Source organism: Orycteropus afer, unplaced genomic scaffold, assembly GCF_000298275.1.
Source record: "Orycteropus afer afer isolate SDZICR_OR568_19922 unplaced genomic scaffold, OryAfe1.0 scaffold00627, whole genome shotgun sequence".
Classification (NCBI taxonomy): Eukaryota; Metazoa; Chordata; class Mammalia; order Tubulidentata; family Orycteropodidae; genus Orycteropus; species Orycteropus afer.
Genome location: NW_006922214.1, coordinates 303,237 through 321,717, shown reverse-complemented (window position 1 = coordinate 321,717; position 18,481 = coordinate 303,237). Strand labels below are relative to the sequence as shown.

The 18,481-nt window shown below is 38.0% G+C and overlaps 1 protein-coding gene and 1 non-coding gene across 2 annotated transcripts in view; both read right to left on the bottom strand.

Annotated features, from left to right (window-relative positions):
- Window positions 1-3,824: 3,824 nt before the first annotated feature.
- TRNAT-UGU lies at window positions 3,825-3,898 on the bottom strand. Its single transcript has one exon. It is a non-coding gene; the product is annotated as a tRNA-Thr (tRNA).
- A 9,786-nt stretch (window positions 3,899-13,684) lies between these two features.
- Window positions 13,685-18,481, bottom strand: part of ZBED9 (zinc finger BED-type containing 9) — a 32,147-nt gene continuing 27,350 nt past the window's right edge. Inside the window, exons 3-4 of the mRNA XM_007956490.2 lie at window positions 16,420-17,915; window positions 13,685-15,595 (exon numbers count right to left, since the gene is read on the bottom strand). Coding sequence (XP_007954681.1) covers window positions 13,685-15,595; window positions 16,420-17,915 — 3,407 coding nt within the window. The remainder of the gene's footprint in view (window positions 15,596-16,419; window positions 17,916-18,481) is intronic.

Below are 18,481 nucleotides of genomic sequence, written 5' to 3'. Positions count from 1 at the left end.
TGAACCATCCCTGCATACCTGATATGAACCCCACTTGGTCATGATGAATGATTTTCTTGATATGTTGTTGCAGTCTATTGGCTAGGATAAAATGTTCTTTTTGACAATGAATGTGACACCTCTTCAATTTGTCATTCCCAGGATAGTAGGTCATAAGATTGTCTCATTCAAAATGTCTAATACCATTACATTCCAGCTCACTAATGCCTAGAATATCAATCTTCAAGTGTTCCGTTCCATTTTTGACAACTTCCAATTTTCCTAGATTCATACTTCATACATTCCATGTTCCGATAATTAATGGATGTTTGCAGCTGTTTCTTCTCACTCTGAGCTGTGCCACATCAGTAAGTGAAGACCCAAAAGCTTTGCTCCTTTCATGTCAATAAATATGACTCTACTTTGAGAAAGGAATTCTTTCCCAGCCATATTTCGAGTGCCATCTAACCTAAAGGGTACATGGAGAGGTGAGAAAAGCCGGTGGGGTAGGTGAAAAGGAATGTACCCTAATCCAAGGATAGATTTGGCTGAAGATACTCTTACACCAGCCACTCCTCGAAAGGAAGGTTGGGCAATCTACTTCCATAGTGATACCGCCTTGGAAACCAAAGGAGGGGTCACTATGAGTCAGGTCTGACTCGATGGCACATAACAACAACAACAACAATCTTACATAAGCACTTGTGCTACAAATTTAGCCACATACATTACAGAAGCAGCAGAAGACAGGGTGGGAGTAACTTTGCAGAGACAACCAAGCGTCTTGTGTGAGAGAATCAACAGGAATGAAAGAAAATAAGTAAATTTAACTGCTTTTCCCATGTGGCTATTCAGTTTACCACCATCATTTATTGGATAATAACGTGATTATATTTCAGATAATGTTCTGCTGGTATTCGTAAGGTTTTCACTGGCCTGTTCTTTCAGAAGTAGATCACTATGTCCTTCCTAGTCTATCTTAGTCTAGAAGCTTCACTAAAGCCTGTAGCCTAGGGTCACCCTGCTGATATTTGAAAATACCAGTAACATAGCTTCCAGTATCAGATCAACACACCAGCCAACACAGTACGAGAAACTGACAGGCAAGTGGAATAAATTGAGTCATTGAGTTTTACCATCAACAGGTTTTGGCTCTCTCCTCATGCTTGTGGAAAGATGCCTGCCTTGTTACGGGCCAGAAACTGGGTTTCTGGTAGAAAAATCAAAGAAAGAAAAAAAGCTTAGCGTTTCAGTGGAAAGGGCTATACTGCAGAGAGAAGACTCAATACTATATTCTATTTAAATTTTAAGAAATAGATTAAGATACATTAAGATACAGCTATTATATTCCCACTCCTCTCCAGAAGCAGTTACTATCCCATAATCTTTTTGTATCCTCCCCCCATACATTCTGCTTTACTAAGTATATGCATAGCCACAAACAAGAAATAATTTTATGTTTTTGTATTTTGAAATGTACAGAAATGAAATCAGAGCGGAGGAATTATTCTGTCACTTGTTGTTTTTCTGTCAAGGATAAGAAAGATGGAGATACAACCCTAATCTGAGGTATCATTCATTCATTCCATTTTTATTGATTCATTGAACAAACATGGCTGAGAAATAAAAAAAGAAATATTGAGAAATAAGAAAAATATTGTTGTTATGTGCTGGCAAGTTGGACCCGACTCCTAGCCACCCCTCCTTGGGTTTCTGAGGCAGTATCACTATGGAAGTAGATTGCTCCATGTTCCTTCCGAGGAGTGGCTGGTGGGTTTGAACCACCAGCCTTCTGGTTAGAAGTCAAGTGTCTTAGGCACTATGCTACCAGAGCTCCTAAGAAAAATATTACAGTTACTAAAATATTATATTTTAAAACAAATTATTATTATTTTTAAAAGAAACTCCCAATATTTAAAGAAAAGTAACTTGACTAATTGATAACTATGCACTTTCTCTGCCTCTGAGTGGGAAGGAGTGTGAGGCCAAGAAGACAGCAACAAGTAGGGAGCTTGTCGTGGTAGGGAGGAGTGATGGACCTCAGGTGTCAGATCATTCAGGCAGTTTGTAAAGGAGGAGTTTGCCACCTCTTGTTAGTATCGCAGGGACAGATGACCCAATAATAAACATGGGTTTGCTTGCTAACCTGTAGTGAACAATTTCACATTTTTCACCACATCAAATATTCTGCTTTTGGATATGACTAGCATCTGTCTCCCAAACTCACAGCACCTTTATAAAGAATCAAAGACTCTTTTCAAATTTACAATCCTATGTACTGGGTGGAGTGCCCAGTAAGTAAAGTAAGCATGAGTTTACTTGTGCTTATTAATCTGTAGTGAACAATTTCACATGGTTGAAATACTATGTATTCCCCTACTAGGACCCGTGGACATTCTTGCCTCAGTCTCCACTGAAGAGTCAGTTACGTGTGCCCAGAGGAGAAGGAGAAAAGCTCTATATCCTGAGGGTAGAACGATGAATTTCTTTTTAGAAAGTGCCAATTTAAGAGTTAGGCTAAAGGGTGAGGGTAATGATGGGAGGGTGGGCCAAAGGCAAGGCACCGGGCAGAATCTGGAAGGAGGCTATTGCAGAGCATAGTTCAGGGTTCGCTATTTTCCAATGATGAAGAAGATAGAGTGCCTCAGAAAGCCCTAAAGTTGCACTGAACTTTCATGAATGGCAGACCCTGGTCCAACATCAACGCCCCATGAACAGCCTATCTACGAAAATAATAATTGCCATAGGCAATTAGTTTTAAATGGCTGATTGATTTCTCGCAACTGGCGATGGAAACTGCAGTGGCTACTGGAAACTTCTCATTGGCGCCCCCTACAGTGGCGCCCAGAGCAGCGCCATACCTGCCATTCCCTAGATACGCCTCTCCCCCTCACCACTGGGCCAGAGAGGAAAGGGTACAGAGGGAAGATGGCGGGGAGGGGTCTCACGTGCCGCTTCATTCTTCATTTCCATTGGTGGAGGGATCACCGCCGCGAGGTGGGCAAGAGAGCTTTCCCCGGGCTTCCTTCCCTTACAACGCCTCGGATTTTGAGAATGTAAGACTGGGACCACCTAGAATTTGAAATGTTGTTCACGGTAGAAAATACTTTACTGAATCAAAACACTTTAAAGTAGACCCTGAAGACAAGGAACACGAGGGCACAATCTTAATCTGAGGTATCCTTCGTTGATTCCATGTTTATTTATTCAATAAACAAATATGGCTGGGAATTTCGCTCATACCGGGCACAACTAAAGTACAATATTGTCTCCATGGGCAATTTTCCATTTCAGCTTCTTACCATGAAGATGTAACGTAGGCTAGAGAAAGGAAAAGGAAGCGTCAGTACGTCCTAGGCAGTTTGTCGGCTGCGCTCTCTGGTTAACATTGAAGCTCTAGGGTTATCTCCAAACACCCTGCTTCTTTTAGTAATCAGTTATTGACTTATGCTTGAGTCGTAAAATCTTAATTCCAGAAAAAAAACGCAAGAAGAGTCATAGTACTTGTTCTTAAGCATAGGGTGCCGTTGAAGCAGTTAAATGCCTGCTCCCTGCAGTAACCGAACGGTTATAACTTCCCGCGCTTTGGGCAGAGTCTGAATTCGCCTGGTGACCACTCCTGTAACAATGATCCTACAAAGCAGGTCTTGGCAGATGAACTTCCCCCGGAAACGATCTTCACCCTTTTTTCGAAGGGGAGAAATGGGTTGCTGAGGTTTGAACTTCCTTCTTCGAATCCAGTCTTTTCCTGGGGGCAGAGTGAAGGGTGGTGATGTTGTGGTGCTATACTCAAGGGTTTTTCATCCCATCTTTGTACTAAAGAAATGTTTTCTAAAAAGCTACACAGGCCCCACTGGGATTCGAACCCAGGATCTCCTGTTTACAAGACAGGCGCTTTAACCAACTAAGCCATGGAGCCATGCGATTCTCCACTTTCTAAAAGCACCTTTTATTTACTTTCTAATGAAAAAGGTATCGCTATTTTTATCAATACCTTCCCAGTGTGTATTTGTACTTTAAATATACTATTGAAATTATTTAATATGAATCCGATTTCAGCTTCTTACCAGTCATTGTAGTACGTACTTGGAAGGATCTTGAAAAGACTTAGAAACAGTCTATCATTGACATATTTACAACCTCCACTCTTTTCTCTCACTCATCAAAAATGGGTCACCGAGGTTCTATTTGTCTCTCTCAATGTCTCCATTTCTAGAGTCCCCGCGATTCCTGACTCAAGATCCTCCCAGCCATTGAGAACAGTGCAGCTACTGCCACTGACTGAGTCCTGGGGGAAAAAAATGAAATTCTGAGAAAAGTAGAGAGTAGCCACAGGGTCTATGGGAGAATCCCACCTTTTGAGTTCTGAACTCATGTGATGGAATATTTGAGACCGGGAATGTATGAATTCCGGTGAGCTGACCTCTTTGGGCTTTATTTACCCTATCCCTAATTTCCAACCTCCTCCTTCAAACAAAGCTGATGGTAGAATCTTGTTTTATCACCTTAAAATTTCAGAAAACCTCTGCTGATTATTTATTTAAACTAATTTATCGTTTTCATTCTAACCGCCCCCCCCCCCAATTCTCCCAATGATTAGTATATGATTCCTTACCCAAGTCAGTTAACATATAAGAAGGCAATATTTTCAGAACTAGGCAGAGGAAGAATAAGTCTCCCTCAAACACACACACTCCTGAAAAACATTAACTAAAAAAAAGAAGAAATCTTTAAAGTGATACTCAGTGTGAAGTTTCTTTACATTTTTACCAAATAATGTCTCTAATTTATTCCGTTCAGTTTTTTACAATTTTTAAACTTTTTATAAAGTCTTTAAAAAAAAAATTAATAAATAGATTAATACTTCTGTATTTTTTTCACTTGGTAAGGAAGAGGGTAAGTGAAAAACGAAGAAGACCCCCGACGAGATGGATTGACACAGTAGCTGCAACAATGGATTCCAATATAATGATTGTGAGGATGGTACAAGGTGGAGCAGGGTTCCCGTTCTGTTGTACTTAGGGTCTTGCACCTAACTTGATTGAACTTAACAACAACTTTTCTGCAGGTTGGCTTTTTCTCTCAACATTATATTCTTAAAAGTAATCTATGTTGATGTAACTGTACGTCACTCCTTTTAAAAATCAACTTTATTGAGGTATGATTTACATATAATAAAATGCACCCATTTTAATGACATTGTTCAATGAGTTTTGGTTATCCTTACGTAATCCTATGTAACCACCACCAGAATGACAATATAGAACATTTTCATCATCTCCATCACTCATTTTTACTACATATACTAGAAGGGAGCGCTGGTAGTGTAATGCCAGAGGCACTTGACTGCTAACCAGAAGGCTGGACCAGCCACTCCTCAGAAGGAAGATGGGGCAACCGACTTCTGTAGTGATACTGCCTCAGAAACCCAAGGCGGGGTCATTATGAGTCGGGTCTGACTCGACAGCACACAACAACAGCAACAGTCTAGTTGTTGAATAAATATATTATAAATTATTTACTCATTCTTTTGTGAATGGACATTTGGGTTTTTCCAGTTGCAGCTTTTATAAACATTGATGTTATGAACATTCAATTATATGGCTCCCAAAGATTCTCAGAAGATTGTAGGGCATACACGTCTTTAACTTTACTAAAACTGAAAAGCAAACTCATGCGGTCAAGTAGATTCTGACTCATATTCTTGCAGTCAAGTCGATTCTGACTCATAGCTGCCCCAAAGGGCATCCAAAGCTGTAAGCTTTATTGAAGGAGACTACCACTACCACATCTTTCTCCTTAGAACAGCTGTTGTTGTTGTTATTGTTATGTACCGTCAAGTCGGATCCTACTCATAGTGACCCCTCCTTGGGTTTCTGAGGCAGTATCACTATGGAAGTAGATTGCCCCATCTTCCTTCAGAGGAGTAGCTGGTAGATTTAAACCGCCAGCCTTCTGGCTAGCAGTCAAGTGCCTTAGGCACTATGCTACCAGAGCTCCCCCTAGAACAACTAGTGAGTTCAAACTGCCCATCTTTTTGGTTAGCAACTGAGTTCTTCATCACTACACCACCTGGGCTCTCTTTAACTTTATTATATAATGTCAAATTGTTTTCCAGAGTAGTTGTACCAATAGGCATATGAAATCCACAGAACAGGAGTTACAGTTGATTCACACTTGTGCTGACACTTGATACTTTAAAATGGGCTAATCTTGTTGGTGTAAGTGGTATTTCATTGTAATCTAAATATGCATTTGCATGATTACACATTACTTAAGTACCTCCTTATAAGTCTATTGGTCATCCAAGTTTTCTCTTTGAAATGCCTATTGCATTAGTTTTCTATTTAATTGCTTGCCTTTTTTTTTTTAATCATTGACTTGTAGTAATTCTTTATATTCTGGATAATAATCCTTTGTTTGGATAATAATCTTTTGTCAAGTATATGTGTAGAAGATATATGCTCCTAGTTTTTGCTTAATTCTTTCACATTTTATAGTGTCTTATGATAAACAAAATTTAACAATTTTAACGTAGCTAGATTTATTAATTATTTATGGTTTGTATTTTTGCATCTCAAGAAATCATTCATTTCCTTCTTCAAATTCAGAAAATTCTCCCGTATTTTCTTCAAAAAAAGTTTTATAGCTTGGTCTTTCACATTTAAGTTTTTAATATATTTAGAATATAGGGATCAATTTCATTTTCTCCCAAATGGATAATCCTTTTTTTTTTTCTTTTTTTTTTTTCTCCAGGAAGTAGCAATAGTTCTGCCATATATCAAACTTCCATATATCCACAGGATGATGTCTGGGTTCCCTATTTTATTCCAATGGTTTATTTGTCTATCACTGTCTTAATACTACCCTGTCTTAAACACTATAGCTTTATAAATTTTGATATAGTGCAAGTTTTCTCATCTATTATTTTCAAAAATTTTTTAGCAAGTCTTGACTCTTTGCTCATATGTATGAATTTTAGACACAGTTGTAACACTACATGGAAACTCTATCAGTGTCTTCAATAGAATTCCCAACCAGCACTTTTCTGATATTGAGCCTTTTAAATATGTCTACCTCTTTCATTCCTATTACCATTTCTGTGGCTCAGGCCATTATCATTAATCTATTCATTATGAAATCCTCCTTAGTCTCCTGCCTCCAGCACTCCAATCTCTTTTCCACATTGTGGCCAGAGAAATCTTGCTAAAATATACTTCAAGTCACACTCTACTTATCATACCTTCTGTGACTTTCTAATGCCTCCTGGATTAAGGCTAAATTCCTCATCCTGGTTTATCTTTCTGAACTGACTTCTGCTCATCAGTGCATCCTTACTTCCGGCCACCTTTTCCCAACCACAGAACCCTGCTTTGCTCTATCCTACTGCCATTCTGAGTTCACGTTTGGTTCCTCAAATTAAATGACAAATTTTTCAGACAGGAAAATGATAATTTGGAAATTTTGTCCTCCCAAAGATGCAAAAGAGCTTTCAGCCAGAAATTAATTTGCATTTAAATCCAAACACAAACACAACATTGAAAATAACTTTGCATTCTTTCAAAGTCCAAGCCTCTGAGGCAGAGACACAGTCAAATCAGACTCTTACAAATCATACAGTCTGTAACAGTCTCAGTCTCCTCCTTCCCTCTTTATATTCTTTAATGAGCCCAAGGTTTAATTGATTAAAACAACTATAATTACCTTAATTTTAATAACAAATTGACTGTAAATTTAAGACAAGTATATCAGAATACAAAAAATACAGTATGTTCCCTAACAGTAAATAAACATCTCATTTCCTAATCTAATAATTTAAAATTGTATAGTGTTTGGGATTTTCACACACACACACACACACACACCCCATCTTGGTGAACATTAGAAAAGACATTCTGGAACTAATCATTTAGGAAAAAAAATACCAGGAGGGGTACAAACTGGGCTTAAAGTCCCCATTCAATTACCAAAGTTCCTAACAGATTCCCTGCAGAAAGCACACAGCCACATCAGAGAAGGGAGCTTCTTGTTACAGGAATGCATTTAACCTCTGACCTGGGATTCTTTTGTAACTGTTGTTGCTGTTGGGTGCCATTGAGTCAATTCTGACTCATAGTGTCCTATGTACAACAGAGCTAAACACTGCCTGGTCCTGAGACATTCTCACAATCTTTGCTATGCTTCATCCCATCGTTGCAGCCACTGTGTCAATCCATCTTGTTGAGGGTCTTCCCTTCTTCTCTGACCTTCCTCTTTACCATATCTTTCTCCAGGGAATGGGCCCTTCTGACAACATGACCAAAGTAGGTCATGTAGTCCTAAATTCTCGCTTCTAAGGAGCATTCCAGCTGCACTTCTTCCAGGACAGATCTGTTCATTCTTCTAGCAGTCCCTGGCATTTTCAGTATTCTTCGCCAACACCACACTTCAAATGCATCAACTCTTCTTCAGTCTTCCTTACTCATTGACCAGCTCTCATATGCATATGAGGCATTTTTACTTGTCAGCATGTCAGAGAGGTCTTTTGCAGATTTGCCCAGGGCAATACAACGCCTGATTTGTTGACTGCGGCTTCGATGGGTGTTGATTGTGGATCCAAATAAAACGAAATTGCTGACTACTTCAATCTTTTCTCCATTTATTGTGATGTTGCTTATTGATCCAGTTGTGAGGATATTTGTTTCGTTGCGGTGTATCCATACTGGAGATAGTCTTTCACCTTCATCAGTAAGTTATTCATCTTCACTTTCAGCAAGCAAGGTTGTGTCCTCTGCATATCGCAGGCTTTTAATGAGTCTGCCTCCAATCCTGATGCCACATTTTTCTTCACATAATCCACTTTTTCAGATTATTTGCTCAGCATACAGATTGAATAAGTATGGTGAAAGGATACAACTGTGACACATGTCCGTCTTGATTTTAAACTATGTAGTGTCCCCTTGCTCAGTTTGAATGACTGCCTCTTTCTTAATCTATGTACAAGTTCTTAATGAGCACAATTAAGCATTCTACAATTCCCATTCTTTGCAATGTTGTCCATAATTTGTTATGATCTACACAGGTGAATGCCTTCACATAGTCAACAAATCATAGGTAAACATCTTTTTGGTATTCTTTGCTTTCAGCTAAGATCTAACAGACATCAGCGATGATATCCCTCATTCTATATCCTCTTCTGAACCCAGCTTGAATTTCTGAAAGTTCCCTGTCAATATACTGCTGCAACCATTTTTTAATTATCTTCAGCAAACTCTACTTGCATATGATATTGTTTGATAATTTACACATTTTAAAGAAAGGTTGGATCACCTTTCTTTAAAATGGGCACAAATGTGAATCTCTTCCAGTCAGTTGGCCAGGTCTTCCAAATTTCCTGGCATAGATGAGTAAGATGTTGAAACATCTCCATGGTTGTTCCCTCAATTCCTGCAGCCTTGTGTTTTTTTCTTTTTTTGCCAATTCCTTCAGTGCAACTTGGACTTCTTCCTTCAGTACCTTTTGTTCTTGATTGTATGCTACCTCCTGAGAAGGCTGAACATCGACAAATTCCTTTAGGTCTCTGAAATGTCCCAAGGTGGTAGCCAACTCAAAACGGGAGTCTCCAAAGGCCCACTAACATTCTCCAAGTCCTTCCTTCCTACGCTCTTCCCCTTGCCACAGAGCCCCACGCTGCTTTGTTCTCTTTCTACCTGGCCCCTTCTTTCTTGTTTTCCCCAAACTCAGACCTAACTATGACAACAAACCTTATTAGGAGCCCAAGTTTAGTCCAAAGACTCCAAAATATGTGTCTTGGGAGAAGTAGTTCGACCTGCAGTAGATCAGTCTGCATCCCTATTAATAAGAGTGGCACGGATATGCAAGTTTCCTGTGGATTAGGGGATACCAAGGAATGTAATCAAATCTAAGCCTTCTGCTAGTGCCTCAGTTAGGAACACCACCCACCAGCAAAGAACTCTCCAAAAAACACACTTTGGGTATTTCTAAGTGTTTGGAGCTGAAGGAGGTGAAAGGTTAAGTTATACAGTTACATAGGAACTGGACATGTAAATTGACAACTTGCACTCTAGAACTCTGGCTTTTTCATGGGGAACATGTGAAAACTCTTAGGGACTTATTAAGGCATTTGACTGCTAAGCAGAAGGCTGACAGTTCAAACCCACCAGCCACTCTACAGAAGGAAGACTGGGCAATCTACTTCTGTAAAGATTTACTGCCTTAGAAACCCTAAGGAGATCGCTATGAGTTGGAATTGACTCAATGGCAGTGAGTTGGTTTTTTTTTTTTTTTACCAGTATATGACTTAATTTTCAGCTTAACCTCTTTCAGAAAGACTTCTTTCAGCAATTAAATAATAAAAAAGAATGTACACTAAGACAATAAAACAAACAGGGAAGGAAAGCAAGATTAATATTCCTATGTGTAAAAAATGTAAAATAATTCAACCTACTGGTAGTAAATTTTCCAGCAAAAATAGACATGCACCTAATTTAAATATCTAAGGCTTTACACCAAAAATCTTGGCCAGATGACTCTAATTCTGCTGTCAGATATCCAATACTTTAAAATTCTTAGAGGGAAAGTATTGGAATTAGGTCTGTTTGTTGTTGTTGTTGTTGTTGTTAAGTGCCGTCGAGTCGTTTCCGACTCATAGCAACCCCATGCACAGCAGAACGAAACACTGCCCGATCCTGCACCAGCCCCACAATCCCTGCTATACTTGAGCCCATCATCGCAGCCACCATGTCAATCCATCTCATTGAAGGCCTCCCCCTCTTTCGTCGACCCTCCATCCTACCAAGCATGACATCCTTCTCCAGGGAATGGTCCCTTCTTACAACATGACCAAAATAGGTGAGATGAAGTCTGGCCATTCTTGCTTCCAAGGAGCATTCCAGCTGCACTTCCTCCAGGACAGATCTGTTAGTTCTTTTAGCAGTCCATGGTACTTTCAGCATTCTTCGCCAGCACCAAAACTCAAAAGCATCAACTCTTCTTTGGTCTTCCTTATTCATTGTCCAGCTCTCACATGCATACGAGGTGATTGGAAATATCATGGCTTGTGTCAGGCACACCTTAGTCCTCAAGGAGATATCCTTGCTCCTCAGCACTTGAAACAGTTCCTTTGCAGTTGACTTTCCCAATGCTACACGTTGTCTAATGTCCTGACTGCTGCTTCCGTTGGTATCGATTGTAGAACCAAGCAACATGAATTCCTTGACAACCTCAATCTTCTCTCCATTTATTGTGATGCTGCTCATTGGTCCAGTTGTGAGGATCTTTGTTTTATTTATATTGAGACGTAATCCATACTGCAGACTGTATTCTTCAACCTTCATCAGTAGGTGCCTTAAGTCATCCTCACTTTCAGCAAGCAAAGTTGTATCGTCTGCATATCTCAGGTGGTTAATGATTCTTCCTCCAATCCTGTACCACGTTTTTCTTCATATAGTCCAGCTTCTCGGATTATTTGCTCAGCATATAGATTGAATAAGTGTGGAGAAAGGATACAACCCTGACGCACTCCCTTCTTGATTTTAAACCATGTAGTGTCCCCTTGATCTGTTCAAACGACAGCCTCCTGGTCAAGGTACAGATTCCTCATGAGTACAATCAAGTGCGTGGGAATTCCCATTCTTCTCAATGTTATCCATAATTTCATGATCCACACAATCAAATGCCTTTGCATAGTCAATAAAACACAAGTAAACATCTTTCTGGTATTCTTTGCCTTGAGCCAAGATCCATCTGACAACAGCTAGGATATCCCTTGTTCCATGTCCTCTTCTGAATCCGGCTTGAACCTCTGGAAGTTCTCTGTCAATATACTGCTGCAAACGTTTCTGAATTATCTTCAGTAAGATCTTACTTGCATGTGATATTAATGATATTGTTCTATAATTTCCACATTCTGTGGGATCACCTTTCTTTGGAATGGGCACAAATATGGATCTCTTCCAGTCAGTTGGCCAGGTAGCTGTCTTCCAAATCTCTTGGCATAACTGAATGAGTGCCTCCAATGGGGCATCTGTTTGTTGAAATATCTCAATCGGTATGCCATCAATTCCCGGAGCCTTGTTCTTCACCAGTTCTTTCATTGCAGCTTTGACTTCCTCCTTCATTACCATTGGTTCTAGATCATACGCCACTTCCTGAAATGGATGAAGATCGATCAGTTCTTTTTGGTACTGTGACTCTGTGTATTCCTGCCATCTTCTCTTGATGTTTCCTGCATCATTCAATATTCTGCCCATAGAATCTCTCAATATTGCAACTCGAGGCTTAATTTTTTTCTTCAGTTGCTGAATTTAGAGGTCTGTTTAGAAATGTATTATTAATATCCCTCTCAGTTTGATTTCTCCAATACTGCTCAACTGTATTTCAAATATAAATAAATATGAATTAATTATATATATTGCTTTTTAAAATTAAAACTGGGAAACACAAATATTTTGTGCAATCAATAAAACAAATGGTAAAATACTTAAAAATGATAAATCCCTTAATTTCAAAAGGCCAGAGAGAAAAAGGGCACAGAAATTGAGGCAGCAGGAATTAAATCACTGTCTTCTAAATCTATGCACAAGGTTTTCGAAAAGCTGTAATTTTTTTTTTTTATTATTAAAACAAACTAAAATATAATCCAACTGAAGTTTTAGGACTGAATGTGAAAAATATTTCATGCACTCTCAAAGATTTTGGATTCAGTTCCTTTTTTTTTTTTTTTTAATGAATGCCTGTACTATTAGTAACATTTTGTATCACTAAATATCTTTTCCTTCCTTAACTTCCAGAGTCACCTTTCTTTGGAAAGAACTTACTGTATGTTGCTTCCCTGTCTAGCAAAAGACTCATTCCCCCTGCCCACCAAGGATCCTGACATGTTTTACCCTAAAGAAAAGTCCTTCTGCTAATAGTCTGTTTTCAGTCATTCTAAGTGGTCACACAGGAATGAGATCAGGTATTTGGCATTTTTGCTGAATCACATCCAAATAATAACAAAGACTGAGGTACCAATACTTGCCTTTGTCCTGTAGAATAGCTCTAACAAGGTCTAAATACCGTCACCTGACAAATTTGTCATTGTGGGCCAATCCCCCACCCATATGAAATCAGAATTCATCAATATAAATAGAAGGCCTAACACCATTACAAGAAATGTTTTTCCCATCTCACCTAATGATACATTGTCTACTCATGTACCTACTGAATCAACTAAACATCAACTTCCAACCTAATGGTACAATGTGGTTCAGTCTAATAAGCTTAACATTTTATTGCTTTCCTTTCTTGCGTCTGAATTCTAATTTCACTCTCTGAGTTCACTTCTCTTCACTAATCCAGTCTGCCACTTCTAAGAAATCATTCCCCATCCTAAAGTCATCCTACAATCTTAAGTCCCTAATAATATAATAATAGAAAGACACGCAAAATACAAGACCAAATTTTTAATATCAGAATCAATAGATTTAAAATTACATTTTAACAAACGTAACAGGGGAAAATGAATTATAAAAACTTTACACATTTCTTCATTGAAAGTATGCATATAGACAATTATATAAAGAATTGCTATTATGTTCATAACATTTCATAGTTCCATAACATTAACTAAACAGAAAGTTAAAAGTGAAATAGCAAATTCCTCACACTAAGTGTCTACATACATACTTTGCACGAACACTTTATATATCAATATCTAAAGTTTTTAATGTGACAAATGAGCTTGCTTCTTGCTTGTTAATTTGTCTAATCTAGGTTGGATTGATGACAATGCTACTCTTAGGGGATAATGGATATTTAAACTGTTTCTGTGTTTTGTTTTAATAACGCTTAAAGTAGAGAAGCCAGTTTCACACAAGTAGGTTGAGGGGAATAAAAGAAGAGATTTTAAAGCAATCTCGGCAAGCTCAGGATATTCATTTTTAACTTTTATCCAAAATGAAGCAAGTGATGCTGTATTTTCAAAATTTATCTTCAATCCTTCATCAGTAGCCAGCTTCAACAACTTATCCTGTAGGGTTACAGTTAAATTATTTTTTGATGAAAGAAATGGATTTTGGATCCATGAATTTCCTATGCGTGGATCTTCTTTTGATGGAAAATAAAATTCAAAACATTCTAACAAATTTGTTAGATGTTCATTGATAACTTTTCGCAGATGCACAATATCAAGATCGTTTCCTACTTCACTAATAATTGTTGTTAAATTATGGAACATGTCATAACAATCTGTGGAAACTCTGTTTTTCCATGTTTCCAACTTTTGTTTTTGTCCTTCAATTTTATCTGCCATTGAAAAACATGTTGCATTCTTTCCTTGCATGGAAGCATTGAGATCATTAAAAATACTGAAGATATCAGACAAATAAGCAAGTCTGGCTGTCCAATTCACATCTTTAAAAAGCTGGGACCAAACTGGTTTCTTGCTTTGCAGAAAAAGTAAGAGTTCATTTCGTAATTCAAACATTCTCGACAGCACTTTTCCCCGTGATAACCACCGTACCTCAGCATGCAGTAGCAGTTGCTTATGATCAGTTTCCATGTTATCACATAATAAAGAGAATAACCTTGAGTTTAACGCATTAGCCTTTACATAATTCACAATTTTTACTATGTCAGTAAGTACACTATTTAATTCAGCTGATATTGTTTTCATAGCAAGACTTTCTCGATGAATGAAGCAGTGTGTTGTTTTACATTCTGGCGCTAGCTCTTTAATCTGGGTGACCACTTCAGAATGTCTTCCTGTCATTGAAGCTGCACCATCAGAACATATTCCTACACAAAACTTAAATTCCAAACCACATTTGTTGACAATGTAATTCTTCACAGCTTCATACAGTTCTGAGCTAGTTGTGTTTGTAGGCAAAGCAGCTGAAAAAAAGAATTCTTCCTTTATATCATCATCATGTTCAAATCGCACATATACTAAAAGAACTATCATGTTAGCTATATCTCTGCATTCATCAAGTTGCAAAGAAAAATACTTTGCCAGCTTTATTTGTTCTATGAGTTGGTCTTCCATATCATTAGCCAGTTCCTGAATGCGTCGAGCTATGGTGTCATTTGACAGTGGCACTTGAGCTACTTTTTTTGCTGCAGATTCACCCAACATTTCCAAGCACACTTCTTTGATGCAGTCTTTCACTAATGTCTCGGCAATTGTGTATGGTGTTTTAGACTTAGCAACCGGAAGCGCTACTTTATAAGAAGCGCGCAAAGCACTAATGTTTATATGTGAAACACTGAACGCCTGCTTTGGTTGGCTTTTTAACTCACTACTTTTTCTTTCAAAGAATTCTTTTGGTTGTGAACTTATTTCTTTATGCTTTGAATATAAATGTCGCTTAAGTTTTGATGGTTTCATTGCTTCATTAGCCAGTATATCTCCACAAATAATACATTGTGGTTTTAGCACTTCACCATCAATTATGGCTACAAAACCAAACTCGATATATGAGGGATCATACTTCCGAGTAAAACTGGTGTGCACCCTCTTGGGTTTCACTTCTTGAGAATGACTTCCATTGTTAGCATTTCTTTTACTACTACTGCTGTATTCAGAAAAGGTGTGTCTCTTCTTGACTAAAAAATCCAGTGATGCTTGTTTTGCCATCTGTAAATTAGGATTAAAAATAAACAATTCAAAATTAACTTCTCTCCTTTGGCTAATAGTATTAACTACAAATTAAAAATTAGGCTTAATTAAAAACTTAAAAATGATTGTAAAACTGAGTTATAAAAGTAAATAAATACCTACATTGTCTCAGAGTTTTATATACTTTTGGTTATAGCTGACAAACCAACCCCAAAATACCACACACTGTAACGTGATCCTACTGTGCATGTCCAGTGTTCCACTCCCACTCCAAGTGACTCACTTTAAGAGTTCAATAACACCCAACTGGCCTATACTCTGTTCAGCAAAATGAGTTCATTGATCATGTGCTTGGATATTGTGGCAATGTCAAATTGTTACAATAATTTGTAACAAGTTTCCAAACACTTCCAATTTTGATACTTATCTCATTATAGATTGCAGATCACACTTTGAAAAGCACTGGCCTAAATCATGTGTTATCTCCATATTTTAAAACTCTGTTGTGAACACACATTAGCCCTGCCTTAGAAAACCTACTGATTTAAAATTACTTTGGCCTTCTCTCAGACCCTCCATTTAAATCCCCAAACCGAACTTTTTCCTGCCACAAATCTATATTGCCCAGCCAAATTTTCATTCCCTACCCTCTCCTGAACATCCTTTATTTGACCTAGAATTTAGGCCCTTCTGCCACAGAGCAGCTGGTGAATTTGAACCACAGGCCTTTTGGTTAGCAGCCAAACACCTTAACCATTACACCATTAGAGCACCCATCATGGTCATCGTAAAGTATAATGAGGCTCTTCCCTTGCTTTGGTCTATAGCAGATCAACTCTTACCCAGTCTCCTACTTGGTCTGGTGAAAATGTTGTCTCTGAAGGCTTTAGCATTTTGTTTGGTTGAACAGCCAAACTTCTTTGAGTCTCATCAAGTTTCCTTTTCCTTGTAGTGGTCTCATAGCAAAGACTACAAGTTATTCTGTGTCCATAGCTATCAGTCTCACTTTGAGAGGACACTCCACATATTGCATGGACGTTTCCGTCACATGATACACAACTATTAGCACCTGTGCATTCTTTCTCACAAACTACACAAGATAAAATTCTTATTCTACTTTCAGGAGGGTTTTTTTCTGCCACTTTAGGAGTAATAAAAAGATTCTCTTCGATATCACTACTATCTGTTCCAGTCCCAATGTTTTCTTCACACTGGGCTCTTAGAGTATTTTCTAACTCTTTGTCAGCTTGTTCTAATTCATTTTCCGTGTTTAAGTTAGCAACAAGTTCTTCAGTTAACTGGGAATGAGACAGGGCCAGTTTTGCTTCAGGGCTAAATGTACCTTCACAGGAAGTCCATTGCATGTCTCTGTGATAGGGTTGATTTTGGGTCATCTGAATGAACCACAAACATTCAGCCCAGTGTGATGAGTTGTTAGCTTGCATCCATGAAATAATCTTATTTGGGATATCTACACTAGTTTTTTCTATAGAATTTTGGCTTTGGCAGGTCTGTGTCTTCCCATGGACAATTTTCAACTCTGGCCAAATACTACTGAGTTCACTAACAATCCGGCTTGAAAATTCCCTCCCATTGTCAGATTGTAAGACACTGGGTGCTCCAATAATTGTAAAAATATCTAAAAGGGCATATGCAACTTCCTTGGGCCTTTTAGATTTTAATGCCCTCAAAAAATTTAATTTTGTACGGAGGTCTTGATAATGCATAATAAATTTATACTCCCCATCAGGATTTAATTGCATATCTATAAGATCCACTTGACATCTTGAATTAACTTCCCTGATTGGCTGTACTGTTGGAACTTTCTTGGGTTTTGAATTTTTCTGCTGGCATGGTTTGCAGAGTGCCAGATACAGCATGATAACTTCTTTTGTAATGTTCTTGTATTTCGCCTGTAATTCTTTTTCCATGCGGGTGCGTCCTCCATGTCCAATACTAAGATGTGTATCATGCAGAATGTCAAATAAGTCCTCACTGTGTAAATAATACCGTATTTTGCCTGTTTCCTCATTTACAGCCTCAATCAGTTTCTCATTTCCTTGGACAAGGATCACATCAAATCTTGCCAAGCGCCGGTAGTCAACTGATTCCTTTTTTGCCTTAGCTTTAGCCTCTTTCACTTCCCTTATCAATTGACAGTACTTAGCTTTGGAAAATATCTTGGTATTGTTACTTTTGTTTTCCAGTAGCACTGCTAAGCTTCTGAAGAACTTTTCTCTCATGGTTTCTGGTTCAATTTCTCCTTCATTAGTATCTAAGCTACTGAGGTTATCATCATCCACACTTTGGGACATCATGGAAAGCCACGAAAATGACCCTAAAATAAAAGGAAAAAATAAATTAGGATATTGGGAATGTAATTTAAAATACAGATATTGCCTCTCCCCCCCAAAAAAAAAAACCCACTATAGCTTATGGTGGAAATGGGAGTTATGGATACATAAGAGAGGTATACAATTTTGGTCAGAGTGTCCAGCGTTGGAGGGATGAAGAGAGGATGAGTGAAGAATGCTATCCTAAACAAAAATTACTGACACAGTAAAGCTGAGGCATGACTTTTCAGAGCAGTATTTGGAATCACTCTTGAGTTGTATGTAAACTCTGTTTTATGTAAAACAGGAAACAAATTACTATTATTATTTTTAAATTTTATCATGAATTTATTTATTTTATTTTTATTTTCTTTCTTAACTAGACATAAACACATATTTATTTATTTTTTTGGCTAGAGAAGTCTTAGCAATATATTCATAGATTAAAAGAAAAAGTCCCAGATGACACTGTATTTTCTGTTTCATTCGGGTTAGCTGTTATATCAACATTTGAAGTTTAAGTTCCAATATAAGGTACTTATTTCGGTTCCCTTTTGGGCCTTGTGAAACT